The sequence below is a fragment of the Lycium ferocissimum genome, chromosome 4, assembly GCF_029784015.1.
Source record: "Lycium ferocissimum isolate CSIRO_LF1 chromosome 4, AGI_CSIRO_Lferr_CH_V1, whole genome shotgun sequence".
Lineage (NCBI taxonomy): Eukaryota > Viridiplantae > Streptophyta > Magnoliopsida > Solanales > Solanaceae > Lycium > Lycium ferocissimum.
In genome coordinates, this window is record NC_081345.1 from 7731720 (window position 1) to 7752884 (window position 21165).

The 21165-nt window shown below is 36.8% G+C and overlaps 1 protein-coding gene across 7 annotated transcripts; it reads left to right on the plus strand.

Annotated features, from left to right (window-relative positions):
* The first annotated feature begins 1564 nt into the window (after positions 1-1564).
* On the plus strand, positions 1565-10893 carry LOC132051493 (putative pentatricopeptide repeat-containing protein At5g52630). Of its 7 annotated transcripts, XR_009413736.1 has the most exons (5): positions 4033-4886; positions 7164-7269; positions 9486-9897; positions 10249-10322; positions 10454-10893. XR_009413736.1 is itself a non-coding variant. In XM_059442594.1 (2 exons), exon 1 carries the CDS (start codon positions 1741-1743, stop codon positions 3556-3558), a length of 1818 nt encoding a protein of 605 aa, XP_059298577.1. In that variant the 5' UTR covers positions 1565-1740; the 3' UTR covers positions 3559-3565; positions 7164-7949. The 7 variants fall into 7 exon arrangements, 1 of the variants encoding a protein (XP_059298577.1); XR_009413732.1 differs by lacking the exons at positions 4033-4886; positions 10249-10322; positions 10454-10893 and adding exons at positions 1565-3565; positions 3916-4024 and having other exon boundaries at positions 9483-9640; XR_009413731.1 differs by lacking the exons at positions 4033-4886; positions 10249-10322; positions 10454-10893 and adding exons at positions 1565-3565; positions 3916-4024 and having other exon boundaries at positions 9486-9640.
* Positions 10894-21165: the final 10272 nt, after the last annotated feature.

Here is a 21165-nt window from a genome sequence, read left to right on the forward strand (position 1 = left end):
TAATTACCACCAATTTTCACCTCCCCTGAAAATTGAAGAGTGCAATTACACCCCTCCATATAAACTCAATCTCATGTTGACCAAGTAATTACTTGGCCAGATAATCATGTCAAACTATGCAATTACATCCATTACACAAATCTAATTTCAGGTGACTTTCCAAACAGGCTCTAAGGATCTCTTTGGAAAGCCACCTGGTAATTAGAATTGGTGTAATGTTAGTTTGCGGCTACGATTTAACATCATGGTAATTAGAATTGGTCCAAATTTCGGTTGGTTATAAAAGTGGTTTTGGTTCGTGGTCGTTCTACCATAGTATAAATACATCTCAAACACGTTTTTAGAGGAATTTTGACCAAAGAATATTGTAAGTAGGCTTAGAGCACCATGGATCGGAGATTCATACCGTTTATTTATTTATTTCTTTTATTCTCGTAGTTGAATAATTGTTATGACTTGTGTTTTTGCCACGAGATTGAGTCGCTAGTTTCCTTTGTTCTAGGAGTGTGGGATATCCATAAATATTGTAGTTGAAGCTTTGGTTAACGTTTGATTATTGCTATTGGTTTGCTTATTGAATCTTTTTCTTAATGATTTAATAGCTTCATCACTGACCGGCTATTGATGTATTTGTGGTTGCACCATTATTTGTATCTGGGCTATTGTATGCTATATTTGAGTAGGAAACATGCGTGGGGCTTAGAGTCTCAGCCCCAAACACAATATTACACACATCTAATTTGCAGCCGATATAGTCCGTTGTATTATTGATATATAGATAATGTATGTGTTATGTATATAATATATATACTTTGTATAAACACATGAAACCAACTCAAATTACAGTTTATAAATAATGTATCTATTTTGTGTATATATATACTACAGTGCAAAATATGAAACAAAATATTATAAATTACAATTTATAAACAAAATACGAACCGTCAGAGTTGAAATTTTGCGATCAGATTTGAACTTTCATGGCTTGGTAGCAGAAATGGAGATACGAACCTCCAGAGTTGAAACTTTCCGATCAAATTTGAACTTTCATGGCTTGATAGCGAAAACGGAGAGAGAGGGGTGATGGACGAAGCTCGTGGCGAGTTTGTGGTATTGCGTCGAAAGCTGGCCATGGCGGAGGCTAAGTGGGAATATTGGGCTAGATGGGTAATAAACTATTAATTAGGTTAGAATGGATTAGTTAGATGACCGAGCGATATCTCTAAATAATAATTTCTGTAGTATATTGCCCCTTTTTTAGCTATTTTGAACAACAAATCGTCTTGAGTCGAGACACATTGGTGTGTGCAACTTGGCTATTATCAATTTAAGCATTTTTAATTCAAATGCGTAATTATTTATTTGCTTCCTCTATTTCAATTATGTTAATCTATTTTCTTATTAATCCGTTTTAAAAAAAATTATTTTTATATTTAGAAATAATTTACTTTATACAATGATACTCATTTAGCACTACAAATTTAAAAGTTTTCTCATATTTTTGAACTCTGTGACTAGTCTAATCGATTCACAAGTATATAATTATTAATTAATTTCAATACTTAAAAATACTTGTCATCATGTAATGCTTATTATCCGAGAAAACCTGCGGGCTCTTCACGAAGACCTGCATGAAAGCATTGTCCTCTGTTTTGGTAATGTGAAGCTTCTTCATATACAACTCAAATTTCTCATTTATAATAATCTCTCAAGAGAAGCGCATTTACTTGTTGTATTGTGATGAGCTACCCACTTGTTCAAGAAACAGCTTCCCATTTCCCAAAACCCTCACTAAACCCACAAACACAAAACATCCACAATTTCGAGCTCAAATTCAGAGCCATATGCAACAATCTCTTATCCCTAACCCAATCAAGAACCTTACCCAAAGGCCTCTCTTTACACGCTCATATCATCAAATCAGGCATTCAAATTATCCCACTTGTTTCACACCACTTAATCAACTTCTACTCAAAACTCCAACTCCCACTTCATTCCACACAAGTCTTCCATGAAACACCTTTCAAGTCGTCAACCACTTGGAGTTCACTTATCTCTTCACTTGCCCAAAATGAACAACCCGTTCTTGCTTTAAGTTATTTTCGCGAAATGTTGCGTAATGGGGTTAGGCCTGATGATCATATTTTCCCTTGTGCAACCAAAGCGTGTGGGATTCTTGGTGATTATCGTATCGGGCAATCCATTCATGGGTTTGCTTTGAAAATTGGGTTTGAGTTTGATGTGTTTGTAGGGAGTTCTTTGGTGGATATGTATGCGAAATGTGAGAGGATTGAGATTGCTCGTGAAGTGTTTGATGAAATGCCTGACAGAAATGTGGTTACTTGGAGTGGAATGATATACGGCTATGCTCAAATGGGTGAGGATGAGGAAGCTTTGAGGCTTTTTAAACTTGCTTTAAGTGAAGGTTTGGATGTAAATGACTTTACCTTTTCGAGTGTGATTCGTGTGTGTGGGAATTCCACGTTGCTTGAATTAGGGAAGCAGATACACGGGTTGTGCTTGAAAACTAGCTATGATTCATCGAGTTTTATTGGGAGTGCGTTGATATCTTTGTACTCCAAGTGTGGTCTTGTTGAAGGTGCTTATTGTGTTTTTGATGAGGTTCCGGTTGGGAATTTAGGGATGTGGAACGCGATGTTGATCGCTTGTGCTCAGCACGGGCACACGAAAAAGGTATTTGGGTTGTTTAAGGAAATGGAGAGTGTTGGAATGAAGCCGAATTTCATTACCTTTTTATGTGTGCTATATGCTTGTAGCCATGCTGGGCTGGTTCCAGAAGGGAAATTTTACTTTGATTTAATGAAGAAAAATGGAGTTGAGCCTGGAGATCAACATTATGCTTCCCTTGTCGACTGTTTCGGCCGAGCTGGAAAATTACAAGAGGCGGTTCAAGTTATTGAGAAGATGCCAATGCAACCAACAGAATCTGTTTGGGGAGCTTTGTTGACTGGCTGTAGAATCCACAAGAACACTGAATTGGCAGCTTATGTGGCCGACAGGGTCTTTGAGTTAGGTCCTGTTAGCTCAGGTGTACACGTTCTACTGTCCAACGCATATGCTGCTGCTGGTAGATATCAAGAGGCTGCCAAAGCTAGAAAAATGCTTAGAGACAGAGGTGTGAAAAAGGAAACTGGTTTGAGTTGGGTTGAGGAAGGAAATAAAGTACACACATTTGCTGCTGGAGATAGGTGTCACTCAAAGTCTAAGGAGATATATGAAAAGTTGGATGAATTAGGTGATTACATGGAGCAAGCTGGGTATGTTGCAGACACAAATTATGTGTTGCAACAGGTTGCTGGCCATGAAAAGAGTGAGACTATCAGGTATCACAGCGAAAGGTTAGCCATTGCTTTTGCGCTTATCATCTTTCCACCCGAAAGGCCTATTAGAGTTATGAAAAACTTGCGTGTATGTGGCGATTGTCACAATGCAATAAAGATTATTTCGAAGTGCACCGAAAGAGTAATTATAGTGAGGGATAACAATCGATTTCATCGCTTTGAGGATGGGAAATGCTCGTGTGGCGACTATTGGTGACTGAACTGTTAGTACTGTTACCTTGTGCTACTTTAAAACACTAGAATGATGCTAGATTTCTTGGTGTTATTTGAGGAATTTGGTTTATTACTTTTTTTTTTTTAATAACCAATTTGGTTCACAAAAGTAATTTGGTTTATTACTTCATTTTTTATTTTTTTTTATAACCAATTTGGTTTATTACTTTTGTGAAGTTTTGTACCATGCAATGTAATTTTTTTTTTTTTAAACAAATGATGGGAATCTTGAAGTTCGAAGAGATGAGGAACTTCTAGTTCCAGTATCTTCTTCGTTTTTTTTTTCTCTATACATATATTGGAATGACTTATCTGGTCTCTTGCACATTTGTGGAAATAGTTTCTACAGGTGGGGCTTCCCGTAACTGATTGAGAAGCTAGGCCCAAGGTTCATTTCTGTACAAAGATATTGCTGATTTCTTCATAATTAGAATAGTCTCATTTAATTTGTAATGAATAGTCCTTGAATATCTAATTCGTTTATTAGGAAAATTATGATCAGTGCTTCTAATCTGTCAAGTCTCTTTCCTATCACCTTGGAGTTCTAGAAACTCGAGAATTGAAGTGTTTAACCTATTTGTCAAATTTTTTACAAGTCAATTTCTGGAAATCTAGTTGAACTTCTGACTTCGTTTAAGTTGCATATCATTTAAACCCCGTGACAAGTTGATTTCAATGAAATGGTTGAGAAAAAGTCTTTTCTAACACCACTTAGTTTCAGTTCTTGAGCAGTCTGCCCATGGAGGGAGGGAGGATGCACTGTCTTTCTGAGTTTATCTTGACTGATTGTCAAGAACTCAATATATTTCTTTTCTGTCTGAGAGAAAGAATAGATTGCTTCTTTATTGAAAAAAAAAGAGAGAAAGAAGATATTGCTTATATCTCATCATTAGAGTAGTCCCATGTAACTTGTTTTTAAGTTTTATTTGCTAGTAAATAGTCCTTGAATCTTAATTGTTATGTTAGGAAAATTGTAATGGGTTGCTTGCTAATTACCTACTTAGGTCAGTGCTTCTAATCTGTCAAAAATTTCTCTCTTGTAACCTTGGAATTATGGAAACTAGTAAATTGAAGTGTTTAACCTATTTTTTTAAACTTTCAAAAAAGTCAAGTTCCTGAAATCTATTTGAACTTCTAACTTCCCCATGATAAGTTGATTGACATGGAATGAATGGTTGAGATACTATCTTTCTAACACCACTTAATTTCAATTCTTGGGCAGTCTGCCCATGCATGTACCGCTGTAAGGATCTAGTAAAATTGCTGGTCTTATGGGGAGTTTTAAAGCATAACCGACCAATGTTCGATGAGGTACTTTCAATATCAGATCCATTCATAATGTGCTCGCTTTATAAAGCTGCTTCACTTTTTAGAAGTTTAATTGTTGCCATACCTATAGCTGCAAATTTTGATTAAGCAGTTAGTTGAGATATTAGATTCCCAGTTTCTTAAGATTTGGATCGTCATGCTATGTTCTCTTACAAAGTCTAGAAAACTATATTTCCTTAGAGGATTATAATAATAGTTTTAAGTACTACTCTGTAATATGCATGCAACATGATTTTTGGCTACATAAGTACCTGAAGTTATTTTTGCTTCATGTGATGGTTCCTTATCCCCCAAAAAGAATTGACACCATGGCACCTAGGAGTGCCGTATGGCGAGATTCTTCTACATTCTAGAATCTATAATATGTTCACTCATACCAAATATTACAGTTAATGTATTGGAAAATGAAACTCAATTTTGAAGTAGGGCCTAGAAACTTTGCCTTACTCGGTCTTACATCTTTGTGATCAGCTCAAAATACTTTTATTCCTGCTGCTTATTTAACTATGTAATAATTAACATATAATGACCAAGTAATGCAGCTACATAAAAGGCAGAATACCTAAATACTCCCCCAGACTTGGCTATTTGATTGATAGCCTTTATCCCCTGGAAGCGAATACACTCTCTTTTAGGTCCATGCTAGTGAAGAAAAATAAAGAATCTGCTTTCAAGTTTGGTAATATCATTGTTAATTGCCACATAGTCAAATACAATGGTTTATTTCTCCCAATTGTGTAGTTTTGTTGCTTCTTCCTAATATATAATACATAGTTTATCCAACTTTGTATTTCTTCTTAGATGCAATGGTTATCTGTTCCAACTGTGCCTTTTTTCTTTTTCAGGCGAAAATTTTCTAGAACTCCATTATTCTAAGCCAAATAATTTTTTCTTATTGCCAAAAAATGGAGTTTCAACCGTGTGCTTCTTTTATATTTCTTCTCTAGAATGGTTATTCATTCCAACTGTGTATTTTTCTTTTTCGGACCAAATCGGTAAGACTTGGCTGGAACTCAATTATTTTTAGACAAATAGAAAACCCAAAATAATGGAGTTCTAACAGTGTATTTATTTTGTTTATTCTTTAGATGCAATTTATATTTATTCCAATTGTATCTTTTCTTTTCAGGTCAATTCAGTAAAAACATTAGCTGGAACTCTATCATTTAAGCCAAAACAAGGAAGTCCAAACTGTGTATTTCTTCCTTTCAGGCCAAATTTATAAAATATTTGGCTGAAACTATCCATTATTTTTAGCCAAATAAAAAAAAAGAACTTTACCCTAAATAATGGAGTTCCAACGAAGTCTTTTACAAATTTTGCCCGAAAGAGACAATCCAGAATAACCCTCAGGGGTTGGCCTGGTGGCAATTGACTTGAGCCTTGGGGTGCTCCCTTTCAAGGTCTCAAGTTCGAAACCCGCTGGGTGCAAACAATTTCTGAGGGCCATCGGACTGGTGAAACCCTGAATTACCCGTGGTGCACTTGCGGGAAACTCCTTGCCGAGGGCCTGTGCACCCCCGGGATTAGTCGGGGCTCAAAGAGACTCGGACACCCGGTGCTTAATCAAAAAAAAAAAGAGACAATCCAGAATATTAGTCAATTTTAAAAGGTAAAAAACATATTTAATTTTAAAATATCATGTGGACAACGAAAGCTATGTGACACCCGCATGTCTTCACCAGTCACCACCTTGGGTGAGGTCCCCAGGAGGGTCAATACCATCAAATAGCCAAGCTTAGGGGGTAATTAACACAAAAAATAGTTAAGGTGTACATTGATAGACCGTTTTGAACACCATGAGTGTTAGGTATTCACCTACATAAAATCTAGGGGTCATGTACTCTTCCATAGTGCATCCAACGTCTGAGGACCCCCCACACCCACCAACACACACACAAAAAACTGCAAATGAATGATATTCTAGATTTGCTTATCCCCCCCTGCAAATGTACTCTTCTATTGTGCATCCAGCTTCATGTTAGCCCCATTATTTGTGACTTGAATGTTTGTCGTCTTCCAAATTGTAAGTAAGCTTGTCTAGGTTACTTCCAATCTGCAGTCTAGTTGCGAAAACTTCTGGATAGGTATCCTACATCTGAGTTCTGGTTAAATAATCTTTTTTCTATTTTTTATGATACTTCTTAATTGTTAATTGAATGAAATTGTAATGAGTATGAATTAATGTAGATGGTTTTATTTGATTGGGTTCCTTCTATTATACGCTAATAACTGCTATATTCTCTGTCATATTCGCAGCCTTAGTGGAGAGGTTGGGATCACATCCATGAATGCCTTTCAGGTGGGTTTGCAGGTTTAGCTAGCAACTTCTCTGCTTGCTGATGGATTTGCTGTTGCCGTCCAAGTAGGATCACACATTTTTTTTTTCCCCTTGATTAATCTAGGTTGTGTCTGCATGATTATTTTGTGGCTTAAGGACACATGGAAAATGGGTCACTTGTCAATTGATTATGATGTTTTTGACAGCGGAGATCTCTTTTTCTACTTTAGAAATGAGGGCTAGGGTGGCCTCATTTCGCCTTACCAACCCCAGGGGAACTCCAAATGCAGGCCTAGATCATTTGTACAAACAGACTTTTTGGGTGCTAAGATCCAAAGTCTATGTCCCGCCGCCCTCGCCCCTATCTCTAAAGCCACTAACTTCGGTACCCGGGGCATTTCCCTTACATGCTGAAGCAAGAAAGCCCCAACCAGAGAATCTAATAGAGACATTACTATTAATATTCTGACCAAAAAAATAAGACATTCCATGCCCTCGGAGAATGCTTTTACCTAATTTTGTATAGCTGAAAGTTGCCAAATCGGTCGAAAGAATTGAAAGGAATGCTGGAAAAATTAGTTCATGCCACGACGATCTATATGGAGGGGCAGTTTGGTTGATGCATTCCTCTTGAGAATGAAGAAGAAGAGAGATCTTCTTTTTCACAGGAAATTTACATTCTTTATCATGAGTCAAATCAATTATTATGCATTATTCTTTCTTCCTTAACATCTAAGGAAATGATAAGTCAGTTCTTTGGTATCCGTAATTTGCTTGAGGAGTAGCGTTCATCAAATATTTTTTATTATTTTTGCACTTAATGGTTGTCTAGACCACAGTTACAAGGTTGCTCTTTACATCCTTTGAATAGATTTTAGGAAGAAGAAGAGGAACACATGGAAGTCCTATTGTTACATGGGGTAGGACAAAGAGAGCCCTTAAGGGTGTGTTCGGTATGGAGGAAAATGTGTTCTTGGAAAATAAGTGAATTTCTACTTAGTTTCTCATGTTCGGTTGGGTAGTGAAAAATAAGTGAATTTCTTTCTTATTTTCTCATGTTCGGTTGGTTGGTAGAAAATATTTTTCAGAAAATACCATCCAAGCCCCACCAACCCCACCCCAACCCCACAACCCCATACCACACCAACCTCACCCCCACCACCCACCCCCACCCAACCACCCTCCTCCAACGCCATCTTCACCCACCCCTACCTTAAACCACCACCCACCCCATCCCCACCCCACACAACCGCTCTATCCAACCCTCGCATCCACCCACCCCCTCCCAAATTTTCTATTTTATATATTTTATTTTACTTTTATAAAAACTGAGAAATTTTTTCTTATTCGTCCACCATCACCCATCCCCACCCCCACCACCCACCCCACACCAAAGTTAACCACGCAAACTTTTCACTTTTATAAATTTTTTATAGAGGTAAAATTAAATATAAAGTGGAAAATTCGGGAGGGGGTAAGGGGTAAGAGGGGGGGGGGGGGTTGTGGGTCGTAGAAAACCAAAATTTTTATAATATTAATTGATTGGAGGGATTGGCAGGTTGCTGGGGAGGGGGGATGTCGTGGGGGGTGGGTGGTATAAAAAACCAAACAAAAAAAACTTTTTTAAACTTCTTTTTAAGAAAAAAATATTATTTTTTGAAGGGGTTGGGGTGGGGTGGGGGTGGTCGAGGGTTGGTGGGTGCGGGAGGTGCGTGGGGTTGTGGGAGTTGTTGGGGTTTCGTGGTTAGGGTTGGGTTTGGCGGTGGTAGGGTGGTTGGTGAAACGCCGTTTGTGAACTTGTTTTCCCTAGTTTGATTAGGGAAGTCATTTTCTCTATTTTTAAGGAACTTGTTTTCCTAAAGAAAATGTTTTTCAAGAATTTTGACCAAACGAACAAGAGAAAATTGGAAAACATTTTTCCTTCATACGAACACACCCTAAATGTTATCAAAGCACTTCTGTCTGTTGCTTCCTTTCTGAGTAAAGGAGAGGAAGGGAGGAGCAGGGGCATTTCAATATAGTTTGAGTTGTCTACTTCCTGATTTAATTGTTTCTTCAATTTAATGTCAAAGTTCAAGGCAAAAACAGACGTCAAGTTTGGAGATCTAAACTTGGCTCTTTATTTATTTCTTTCAAAGCGCGAAACCTGAAGTTATAGTAGTCCAGGTTTCTAACAATGCCAAAAGATTACTTCCTTTCTTCCTTACAGAAAAGATTATTTTCCTTCATCTCATTGCTTTTACTGATTCAATCCGAGGTTTGTGTTATGAATTTAATTCCTTTGTATGCTTGGATAGCAGATCTGACTAGGTTGAAACTGCACCATCCTCTACAACAATAGTATAGGTATTGCCAAGCTATCTTCATGATATTAATCAACTCATCAGCAAGGGGGGATGTCAATTCTCTCTTCAAAGTGCAATTTAGGAACATGGGGTGTTCTAATCATTTCAAGGTTCTTATACATATTATTGATTTTTCTTGGGTGTTGAGCAACATTTATCCTGTGTAACACTGTAAGCTGTTACGCTATGTCATCGGCTGTGGCGCTAGTTCTCTCTGACTAATCATTTTCTTTTCCTTGTGTTATTGCCTTCCTCTCAGAGAAAGAAAAAAAAAACGATCCTAAAAAGCATGTATAAACAGGTGCCACGTTTTGCAGGCCATTCTCTCTAGTGCATTTGTGAAGAATGATTTTATCACTGGTCAGAGGTATAGCTGCTACCATGCGAGTATTACATGTATATCTTATATGCTGTACATTCCCAACCTATCAATTCTTTAGCGTTTTTCTTTGGTGGCTTCAACTTTGGAGCATCATGTTACTAATTCAGCGTACTCGATTTAGTTACTTAACAATTATGCCATGGTATCAGCGGCCTTCTATACCAGAGCTAATTTTGATACTGGAGACCTGAAAACTTATGATTCTACGTTTGGATAATTGTCATCTTTCTAGGCAAACTGGTAGCGTAGAGGAGAATAGGATGACACACGCGTTACATTTTCGTTTACTCGGATGATGGTGTCACCATTGAGCATCCTCTGTGTTGTTGTCATCAGGTCATGTTTTTGTGGGCTTACAGATGCAATCGCACTATCCATCTTTATGACTGTGCATTCGTTGAATTCTTGAGGTAATTTGCCATTTATTGATTCTTTATAACAAAGAAAAAAGGTCGAAAATCTTTCTTAGAACACGCTTCCTTTTTTGACTGAAATCCAATATTGAAAGCTTCCTAATCTCTTTGTACATTTGCGTGAACAGGATGGTGAAAGATCTGGACTTCGATTCTTTCTTTAAGAATGGTTACTGCTAGCAAACTTTGTACGTCGCCAATAACTTTCTACAACCGTTTACAATAGGAGGCAGGGGAGACACATGGGGGAAAGAAAGTGAGGTTTCTTGGTGGACCGATATACTTTGCACTGAAAGACTGCATTTCTTCGTATTCTGTGTACAAGAGAATCAGGCGTTAATTAAGAAACCCAATAAGGCATTATAGTATGTATTCTCTGTTTATTATGTACAATTCCAACTTTGTTTAGTTTGAGGTAAAATGGGAAATGTACGCTGCAATTCCACAAACTCCATCCTTGATTGTTTCAGCAAAGTCGGATTATTATTAGACAAAGAATACCCGACTTTTTGTTTCAATTAATACTTTGGCTTCAGCTGTAAAAAGGAAGTCTGATCATATTAGATGCTACTCAGTTTTGTATCAGCTTTCCTCCAGCCATTCCACCAGTTACCTAGATGATGCTATGTTTGGTTTTGATTAAAATTTACCTAATTAATTTGCAAACAAATCAATTTTCAGTTTCACAACTTGTCATTAAATTATTTTTTTTAATCAAATATCTCATAATCACCTGCCAAAATAATTAGAAAGCAATTTACACAATCCAATTATCCAACCAAATAGAACTCCAATGTTTGGCAATGGCACGAGTAAAATTACTTTCAGAGTTAATATCATGGACCATTTAGTGAAGCTAATTAAATAATTTTACAAGATATTACCTAAACAGTCAAAATAGTTCACATGTACTAATATGAACACTAAATACTGCTTTTTGAAAAAGAAAAAAAAAAACGATATCTAGGCCGTTTTGGATATGTGGTGACATTCAACAATTACAGTTTCTTAGGAAAGCTATTCTATTCAATTTTTTTCTTCTTTTTGCTTCAGAAAGATACTTTTAAAAATATATAAATAGTATCCATAATGTATCATTTCAAAAGCTATTCCTAATCGAGTTAAAATTTCAAGTTTCTTTTCAAAACGTCTCTTTAAAAGTCACTGTAGTCCCCAACCGGTTAAATCTATCATTTGACTTACTTTCTAAAAAAGAAGGCACTATCCCAAAATAATTCTAGCCACAAACCATATACTCTCCTACCATTGGAAAAATATTACTTTCAGTGAATGTTTATATCAAATTAATAAATGCATGTCATATATTTGCACATTAACTTTTATCAGTTTTGGTTAATTACAATACATTTGTATCTCATTGTATCATCTAACCACGGTTAGTATAATTTGATCAGTGGCAAGTCTCGGATAAGTGTATCCGTTACATTCTCATAACGACCTCAAGTTAATATACAATATTGTTTGGGTTCACACTCAAATACTTATCAATATTTAGTAAATTTCTTAATACATACACTGTGGACAAAAGCTATTGGATTCACGTGAACCAATAAACTGTACTCTAGATCCCCTTCTGAATTTGATGTAAATATCGAATGCGATTTGCGACTGTGACCACCACCATCCACCTCGCTACTCTTTCCCTTTTCCTATTTGTTGTTGAGTACCTAAGCCCAAAGGTTTGAACTTTTGTTTTGGCTAAAAATGTGAAAATCAGAAAGCAAGACACATAGACGTGGAGCCACTCACACAACAATGATCTTGTAATGTTACATAGTGACAGAGTGGGGTTGGCAAAGAAAAAGGCCACAACTATAAGTAGAATGCGAAGATGGAGAATGACAACATCATTTTATGGGCTTTATACAATTATATACCTACAGAAGCATCGATGGGCTTTATACAATTATATACCTACAGAAGCATCTATTTGGATTACTATTAAAAAAGGACCCTGTCGACACCTCAGCCTTCCTTTTTTTTTTTTTCAGAAAATAAAAGCTACAATAAGGTCTTTTGGCCACAATGGCCCAAATGGGATAAATTCATATGACTATTTAGGTCAAATTTTATAATTTATGCTTACTTAATGTCATTTCTATCTTTTCTTCTCAAAGTTTATCTTAATTTAAAATTGTATAATAGAGGTTATGGTGATTTTTATATAAGTGTAGCCAAATTTGAGTCAAATTGATGTGGCAATTTAGCAACTCTCTAAAACCTAACTCCAACTTTTGTCGATTATGAAAGATTTGCTGCTTCTGTTTTTTACTTTTTTCTTTTCATACTTCGTGGAAAAGAACAAAATTTCGGTGTTTGTCGTTATTTAGTATACTCTAGCAACAATGTTAATTTAGCTACAAATTGAAACATGACATTTAATGGAAAAAAGAAAGGCACTTTTCCAAGTTCTTTTCGAGAAGGAGCTTTGTACCACATTGGTGGTGAAAAAAAAGAGTTGTGTGCTTCTATATGAAAGCACTTTTTTTTAGCTCTCAACGAGTTGAGAAGAGAGACTCCCCTCGTGCCATCATCATCACTCGGTTCAGCTTCGGATTTGATTGATAATCTTTTTAGACCAAATTTATTTTATTTATTTTTCCATTTCAAAGGCATGGCATTTCCGAACAGACGCCGTACCTGTTCTGAACAGCTATTTCGCAGGCTATAAATACAAAGGCAATACCTCATTTTTCTGGATACTGGAGGTTTCGAAAATACTCAACATTCTACATACTCTTACAAAACAAAATCTGAGTCAGTGTCTTGTGTGATTCGTTGCCATCTTTGAGTTTGCGTAAAGTCATAGGCGTTTGAGGTACCGCTACTCCTTTGACAGGTTTATCCGTTTTATCCTGGGAGGATCGGGTACTTGACGGGATTAAATTCCTTAAGAAGACACAGTGAATTTGGATAGTGTTTTTGTCATTTTGTTTGAAACGTTTTCGTAAAACTTGAGTCGGGCGTATCCCGAATTGGTTAAGCTTACCTCTTCTCCGAAATAGCTTGTATTAAAGTGGATTCCCGCTTGTATCTTTCTTGTCCATCACTTAAAGATGACGGACCTTCCATAGATATAAGTTTCCACTAAACATGAGATGAATACGCTTCCTTGTGATGGACTAATCTTTATTTCATATATGATTGCATCTAACGCCTTTCATGCTTACATATCTCTTTTGGCCACCGAATTGGAATGTTCTGCTAAACTTGGATTGATCATCTACCATCCGAATGAGTTGAATTCTATTTCATGTGTAACTCATACCAAGTATCTTACATGTTCTCCATGTGGTTGTCTCTTGAATTAAAAGGTAAAGAACGTAGCGACAATAACGATAGTCGGAGGCTAACGATGATAGGTCACTCCGACTCTTTTTATTATACTCTTCTGAGGTCAGTCTTGCATTGCACTTATATATATATATATATATATATATATTTATTTATTTATTTATTTATTTTCATTACCGAGCCGCGCTATAGTCGGTCGGGTAGGCACTTATATGTGCACCTAGATGTGTTTCTTTCTTTACTTGAGCGTGTGTTGTAGGCGGCCGGTAGGCTGCACGTAGTGTGCATTACCGGCGATTAGTTGGGCGAGAGATCTTTGTTATGATGATGAGCTACTTACGTGGGATTTATTATTGTTATATGATATGATATATGCCTCGCGGTGAGGAATGATTTTATGGGCATGCGTTTACATTTATGTCATGATTATGGTCGCCCTCGGTGGCCTCGTTCGAGAGATTCAGGGTTGTCTCTACATCTTTTCCCAAGTTTTACGTATCTCTTATGCTTATGTTCATTTTATCTCCGCCTTACATCTTTAAGGTACATATTTCGTCTTGACGCATTTTTGCGCTCGTGATCATGCCCACAGGTACGATAGACGGATTGTTGTACCTTTCTCAGTAGGATACCAAAGTTCAGCAGGGATGTTCACACTTCATTCTCTGGAGTTGCTAGTCAGAGTCATTAAATAGGATGCATGCATATATATATATATACGAGGAAATATGGCTATGGGTACGTCGGAGCGTTCTTTGTCCCGATGGTGATGCATATTAGTGGTCTTAGAGGCTTGGCGACTATCGGTCGGTGTACGAGGTATTGTGTTTGGCCTTGTAGGCCTTTCCGACTAGTTGTCTTTCTTGGTTGTGGCCTTGTCGGCCCTAGTTATGCATATATGTGTTGTTGGGCCTTTTAACTTTTCGGAGTTGTTATGATATACTTCTTACAATTGTTATTCGAATGGCCTTGTCGGCCTATGATTCACGTTACGAGTTTAGATATCACGGCTTGGTTCGCTCGCCCTTTGGGTGCCGGGTGCCGTCCCCCCCCCCCCAGGTTGGGGTGTGACATTGTTTTCTCGATATATTATTTTTTTGTTTGGACATTGTTTACTAACAACATTAATTGTATTGAGCACAGTTTGGATAACAATCTTAAGGATATATATATATATATATATATATATTCTTCATTTCTACTCCTAAGTTACTACTCGATTTATATATATATATATATATATATTCTTCATTTCTACTCCTAAGTTACTACTCGATTTAAAGAATATAAAAACATATTGAGTTAATAAATTCGGTCTAAAGAATATCAAAACTTTGCCGAAGTTCGTAAACTGTTTTGCTTTGAACAAATAATATCTTCGTTGGTTCTCATCTTTTTTAACATATAAAAGTATTTTTTTTTTCTAGAAATAAAAGTACTCTTTTTTTAGATAGAAAAACCTACTTTTCCAGGAATAAAAAGTTACTTTTTTGGAGACTCAAATCTTCGGATTTTCTACTCCAATTTGAGATTAAAGTCTTCGTAACTTTCTACTCATTTGATTGCTCGATTAGAAGATATAGAAACTTCATCGAGTATATATAAGTTTGTGCATTCGGTTTGAAGATATAAAAACTTCACCGATTTATTAAACCTGTTTGTGTTCTTCAAACAAAAATGGGAGACCAAACTGAAAATGTGAATGCTACTAGTACTGGCACAACAACCCCTGTCATTGGCTCTACGAGCAGTGTTGCTAGTTACGCCATTCTGCTCCGGCACCGCAACTATCGGAGAATCCCGAAAAATTTCCTAGAATTAATTTTAAAGGATGGCAACAGAGGATGTTTTTCTAATTGCTCACCCCGAGTTTGCAAAGGTTCATAAGGGAAGATGCTCGAGTTCTTGAAGAAGGAGTACCGAACAACGAGCGCTTCGTTGTTATCAAGGCTTGGAAGCATTCGGACTTTTTGTGCAAGAACTACATCCTTAGTGGTTTAGAGGATGATTTGTACAATGTCTACAGTACTGCAAAGACTTCAAAATAGTTATGGGATGTTCTTGAGAAGAAGTATAAAACTGAAGACGAGTGTTTGAAAAATTTTGTAGTTGCAAAATTTTTGGACTATAAAATGATGGACAATAAATATGTCGGAACCCAAGTCCAAGAGCTTCAAGTCCTTATCCATGATCTTCTTGCTGAAGGTATAATTCGTGTTAATACTTTTATTGCAACTATTAATTATGCCATTACTTACAAGTTTAATATTGTAGGTATGATTATTAATGAGGCGTTTCAAGTGGCTGCTATGATTGAGAAATTGCCTCCTTCGTGGAGAGATTTCAAAAGAAGAAAAATCAAGCAAATATGGTTAAGAAGAATGAAGAGGAGGAGGAATTGTGTGCAATGTTCTCCGAATGCAGTTTGGTTGGAAATCCAACAGATTGGTGGATTGATTCTGGTGCCACACGCCATGTCTGCTCCAACAAAGAAATGCTTATCTCATATGCTTTCGCAGGGCCCGAAGGGACGATCTTTATGGGAAATTCCGCAACAGCTAAGGTTGAAGGCATTGGGAATATTACTCTCAAAATGACTTCGGGCAAGACATTCACTTTGAAGAATGTTCTTCATATTCCAGAAATAAGGAAGAACTTAGTCTCTACCAGACTTCTAGTGAAGAACGATTTTAAGTGTGTTTATGCATCCGACAAAGTTGTTATAAGTAAGAACAATATGTAGGTGGGGAAAGGTTACCTTACTGAGGGCCTTTTCAAACTTGATGTAATTGCTATCAATAATAATAAAGTTGAAGTTTCGTCTTACTTACTTGAGTCAGATTCTTTATGGCATGAACGTTTGGGACATGTTAATTATAAAACTTTGCATAAAATGATCAACTTGGAAGTATTGCCTAAGTTTGAATGCAACAAATCAAAATTTCATATTTGTGTTGAGTCTAAATATTCCAAGCATCCTTACACCTCTGCTGAAAGAAATACTAATCTAGACTTTATTCATAAGAACATTTGTGATATGAAGTCAATACCATCTCACGGTGGAAAGAAGTATTTCATAACTTTGAGATGATTGTACGAGATATTGTTATGTTTACTTGCTTAATAGTAAAGATGAAGTAATAGATGCATTCAAGCAATACAAAAATAAGGTTGAAACACAACTCGACAAGAAGATCAAAATGATATGAAGTGATAGGGGCGATGAGTATGAATCTCACTTTGAAGAAGTGTGTTTGGAATATGTCATCATTCATCAAACAAATGCTCCATACAAGCCACAATAGAATGAGATTGCGGAAAGAAGGAATCGAACTTTAAAGGAGATGATGAATGATTTATTGATAAGTTCCGTAGAACTTGTGGGGGGAAGCTTTACTTATAGCTAATTGAATACTCAATCGAGTACCCCATTGCAAAACAAAATCCATATGAAATATGGAAATATTGCAGGCTATGCGTTCACCAAATAATGTATGAGGGACCTGGTTGTGTACCAACTCCCTTATGCGATGCAGTAAGTAAAGAAGACAATGTTTTTACCGTAGAAAACTCCACCTTAAGGAATTAAAAATCACGGCCTACCCCAGTAGGATTTCAACTCCACTACACGAGCAACTTCAGATTACAAACTATCGTAAGCTAGGAACTAACTCCCATAATCCCTCAACCCTTACAATGGTGGAAACCTAGGAACTAACTCCTATAGTCCCTCAACCTTTGCAATACACAGATTGAAAATACCTCCACTTGGCTAACTCTAGCCAAGGAAACTAAGGTTGAATACCTCTAGCCAAACCCAACTAATACACCTAAGCTAACTTTAGCTAAGGGTACCACTTAATAGATTGAAAGGTAAACTGCCTAACAACTGCTAAGAATTTGAAATACCTATAACAACTTGCTTTTTGGGAAGAGTAGGTTTATAATTTTAGCACAACAGAACAAAGACTTACAACAACATAAAGAACTTAGGCTAAATGCGCGTATCTGGATCTGGTTCTTCAGTTTTGTAAGTGACTTGTTCTTATGACACTTGAAATCTTGTGACGGCAGCTTTTGCCCAATTTAGATTAGGTTTTTCGAGTGATACACAATATGCTGAAACATGTTGTATATATAGTGGGAAGCATGTGGGATGGGTAGAGACCACTCATTTAATATTTGACCTAAACCATGGGAAACATGTGGGATGGATAGACACTAATGTGTGCAGTGTGTAGCTCGGCTTTATAGCTGTCTCTGCTTACCGTGCAAGATGGACAGAGAGCATATCACAAACCAGGTCTCTATCTGGTTCTGAATCAGTTTGACAATCATCAAAATACGAATGCACTTAAGCTAATCAATTTCCCCCTTTTTGATGATGACAAACTCATAAACAATGTTCCCCCCGAGAACCAGATCACACTTGTTCCCCCTGCGATGCAGACCATCATTTTCAATGTACCTGCAACATGTTAACAATAAAATACACCGGAAACCAGTTCACCCACTAAAGGGTCCTTTCAATCACAGCAGATGTCAATCTTCCTGTTTTCTTCCCCCTTGATTTTAGCCCATTCATTTCATCATTATATAATATCTCTCACTGTCTTCCCCCTTTTGGAATCATAAAAAAAATATAAGGCACAACCAACAGGATACCAGTTACACTAACACGAGTCACTGGAGTAGTATATAAAAAAAAAGGCAAGTGAGAGCAAGCTAGCAAAAGGTGAAGTAACATAGTAATCACAAGATAGATAGTAGTTTAAACAGTACAATCATATATTAAACGAACTACTATTATACCAACAGGAGGATGTAGGGAAACAGGCCATCACAGCACTAGTCAACAAAGAAAATGAAGGATAGAAACTGGGAAGAGTTTGTTTAGAAATAGGTTACTGGGAATGATTTAGATCGAGAAGAATCCCGTCAATTCTACAAATAATTTCACCCTGATCTTGAAATATGTGGTGCCAGAGTTCTTTCACTCTTGCTTTCAGCTGAACCTTCAGAAGAGCATTCTCAGCCTTTAGCTGTTCAATTTCTGAATTTGTTGCCTTTAGGGCTTCGTCAGGACAAAGATGCTGGAACCCGTTCCTTCAGCGACACATTCACAATCTTCTAGATTAACCATAGAGAATATGTTCCCTGTTGTTCCTAAGGTTAGTTTTCCAGTTCTTACGTTGAAATGCCCCAGTACCTTTGTCAGGAAGAATACATAGGGAAGACCAGGTTCATTTCCCTAATGCTCACTACTTTGATCATGTGTCCTATCATGAAGGCTGGTAGATTGATTAGTTTAAAGGCTAATAGAGTGTTACGCCTCGGAAAATTTCATGTCGTTGTGCGGTAAATAGGCTAACGCAGGGTGAGATGAATGCGATGTCCTTACAAGTAAGAAAGGTTACTTAGCGATTCTAATTAAGATTCCAAAGACATTTGAGGCAAGAGAAAAAAGTTCGTTGGGGAAGGCAAGGTATAAGTAGTGTTTTGGAAGGATTTTGCAAAGTACCGAGCTAATGTTGATTTAATGATGTCTTGAGGAAGAGTTATAACGCCCCTTAGATTGTTAATGAAGTGTTAAACAAGTGTTAAGAAGGTTCCATAAGGATTGGATATCAAACGAAACGACGAGAACAAGTTCGGAGAGAAGGTGGATTATACGACCATTTATACGGTCTGTATAATATTATACGGTCCATATAATGGTCTGTACAACCGTTACAATGAAGGGCCATCACTGATGGAGTTATACGGTCACTTATACGGACCGTATAATATTATGCGGACCGTATAAGGGTCCGTATAACTCTCGTCGGGCAGCTTTTAATTTGTATAAAAATATGACTCCAAGGTCTTATTTATCATATCTCATTTCCTCCACTTCTCTCAAAACCTCTAGAATATTCCACACACTTCATTTACATAAATTCAAGGGAAATCAAAGATCAAATACCAAAAACTAGTAGAATCAAGTGCAAGAATGCTAACTAGGGTTGATGGAAGCTAGAAATCTCTTTGGAATTGAAGTTAGGGTTTTCTCCAAGTGAAGCATTTCCATCCAAAACCCATTTCTACACAATCAAAGGTGAGTTTTATGTTCATTTCATGCTATTAAGAGTATTGAATGGTTGAAAGACTTGGATTATGGAAGGAAGTAGAAAATGGAGTACAAATATGAAAATAGTGGAATTCTTGAATGGTAACTTGATTTGAATCATAGTTCTTGACATGTTATGGGTATAATCTTGTTATGAATGATGTTAAGGATATTGAAAAAGCATTATATATATATATGAATGAATGCGACGTTGGGTGATAGCTATGGTTATGGAAGACCTTGAAGAGGGAATTTTGAGAATTGAACAATATCTAGCTTAACAAGTTTATTGATTATGATATTGTGGATGTTGTTGTTGATGTTGGGAGTTGTTATATTAAATGAATAAAGTTGTAGAAACAAAGGAAATGCTGCCCAATTTCATTAGCTTTTAATCGCTTTAGCTTAAGCATAAGTATGTTATCGATTATCTAATTTTAGTACGAATTCTCTTGAATGTAGAATTGTGAGTATCGGAGGGGAGCACTTAGTCGCAAAGTTAGAGAGGCGAAAAGGTATGTAAGGCTAGTCCCTTCTTTTCTAAGGCATGACTTCCTTCATCTTTCTATGACTCTCTTATATTCCGGAAACTATAGGTCTATGATTATTAAGAGCTTCTCATGAAATAAAGATAAGAGATGCGTTGTGAATATGACAATGATGATGATAGTCTTATGAAGCTAATGATTCCTATATGATCCCTGGATGTTATTCATTGTTGTTAGGCTCACCTTATAATGCTAGTTCCTTCAAGGTGAGACATGATGATCATGACTATTCCATAATGGAATCGGGAGTTCTCTGTTAGAACCCGCATTTTTTGTACATTGGAACAATCCGGGTTAATTATGATAAGCTAAGGACAAAACTATTTCGGGATACAAAGTCGAGATTTTTGACCTTCGATTTTATTTTGAGATATAAGTTGTGCATGAATTTATTGGTATGGAACAATTAGGAAAATTTGGGACCAAAAGTGATAAAATTGGAAGTTGAAAATCATCCATTATTTCCATGATGTAGCCGTGTGAGTGTGGTGGTTGGCCCACCAATTTTGTGTCAACTTTTAATTGGAACAACACATGGTGTGGGCCAAAGGACACTAGTACAAGTCTTGCCTTAGTTAAAAGATGACCACTACTTCACTTGCTTCATTTAAACACTTAGAAAATAAAAAGATCAAGAAGTTGAAGAACAAAGGAGCTCTCGGCTTTGGGGCAAGAAAAATCAACTTCATTTCTTGTCCTTCTAAAATTATTTTGTTGATGCAAACCCACTATATTGAGGTCCCTAAGTAGCGTGGAGGTGTCGTTGGAGCGATCAACCCTTTATTTTTCATCCTTGGAAACCCTAGGCTATTGGGAAGTTGAAGAGGAAAGGTAAGATTTGATCTTGTTTTTGTGTTATGAAGGTTGT

Coding starts and splice junctions, on each gene's coding strand:
- LOC132051493 (XM_059442594.1), top strand. CDS start 1,741: ATGAGCTACCCACTTGTTCAAGAAACAGCTTCCCATTTCCCAAAACCC.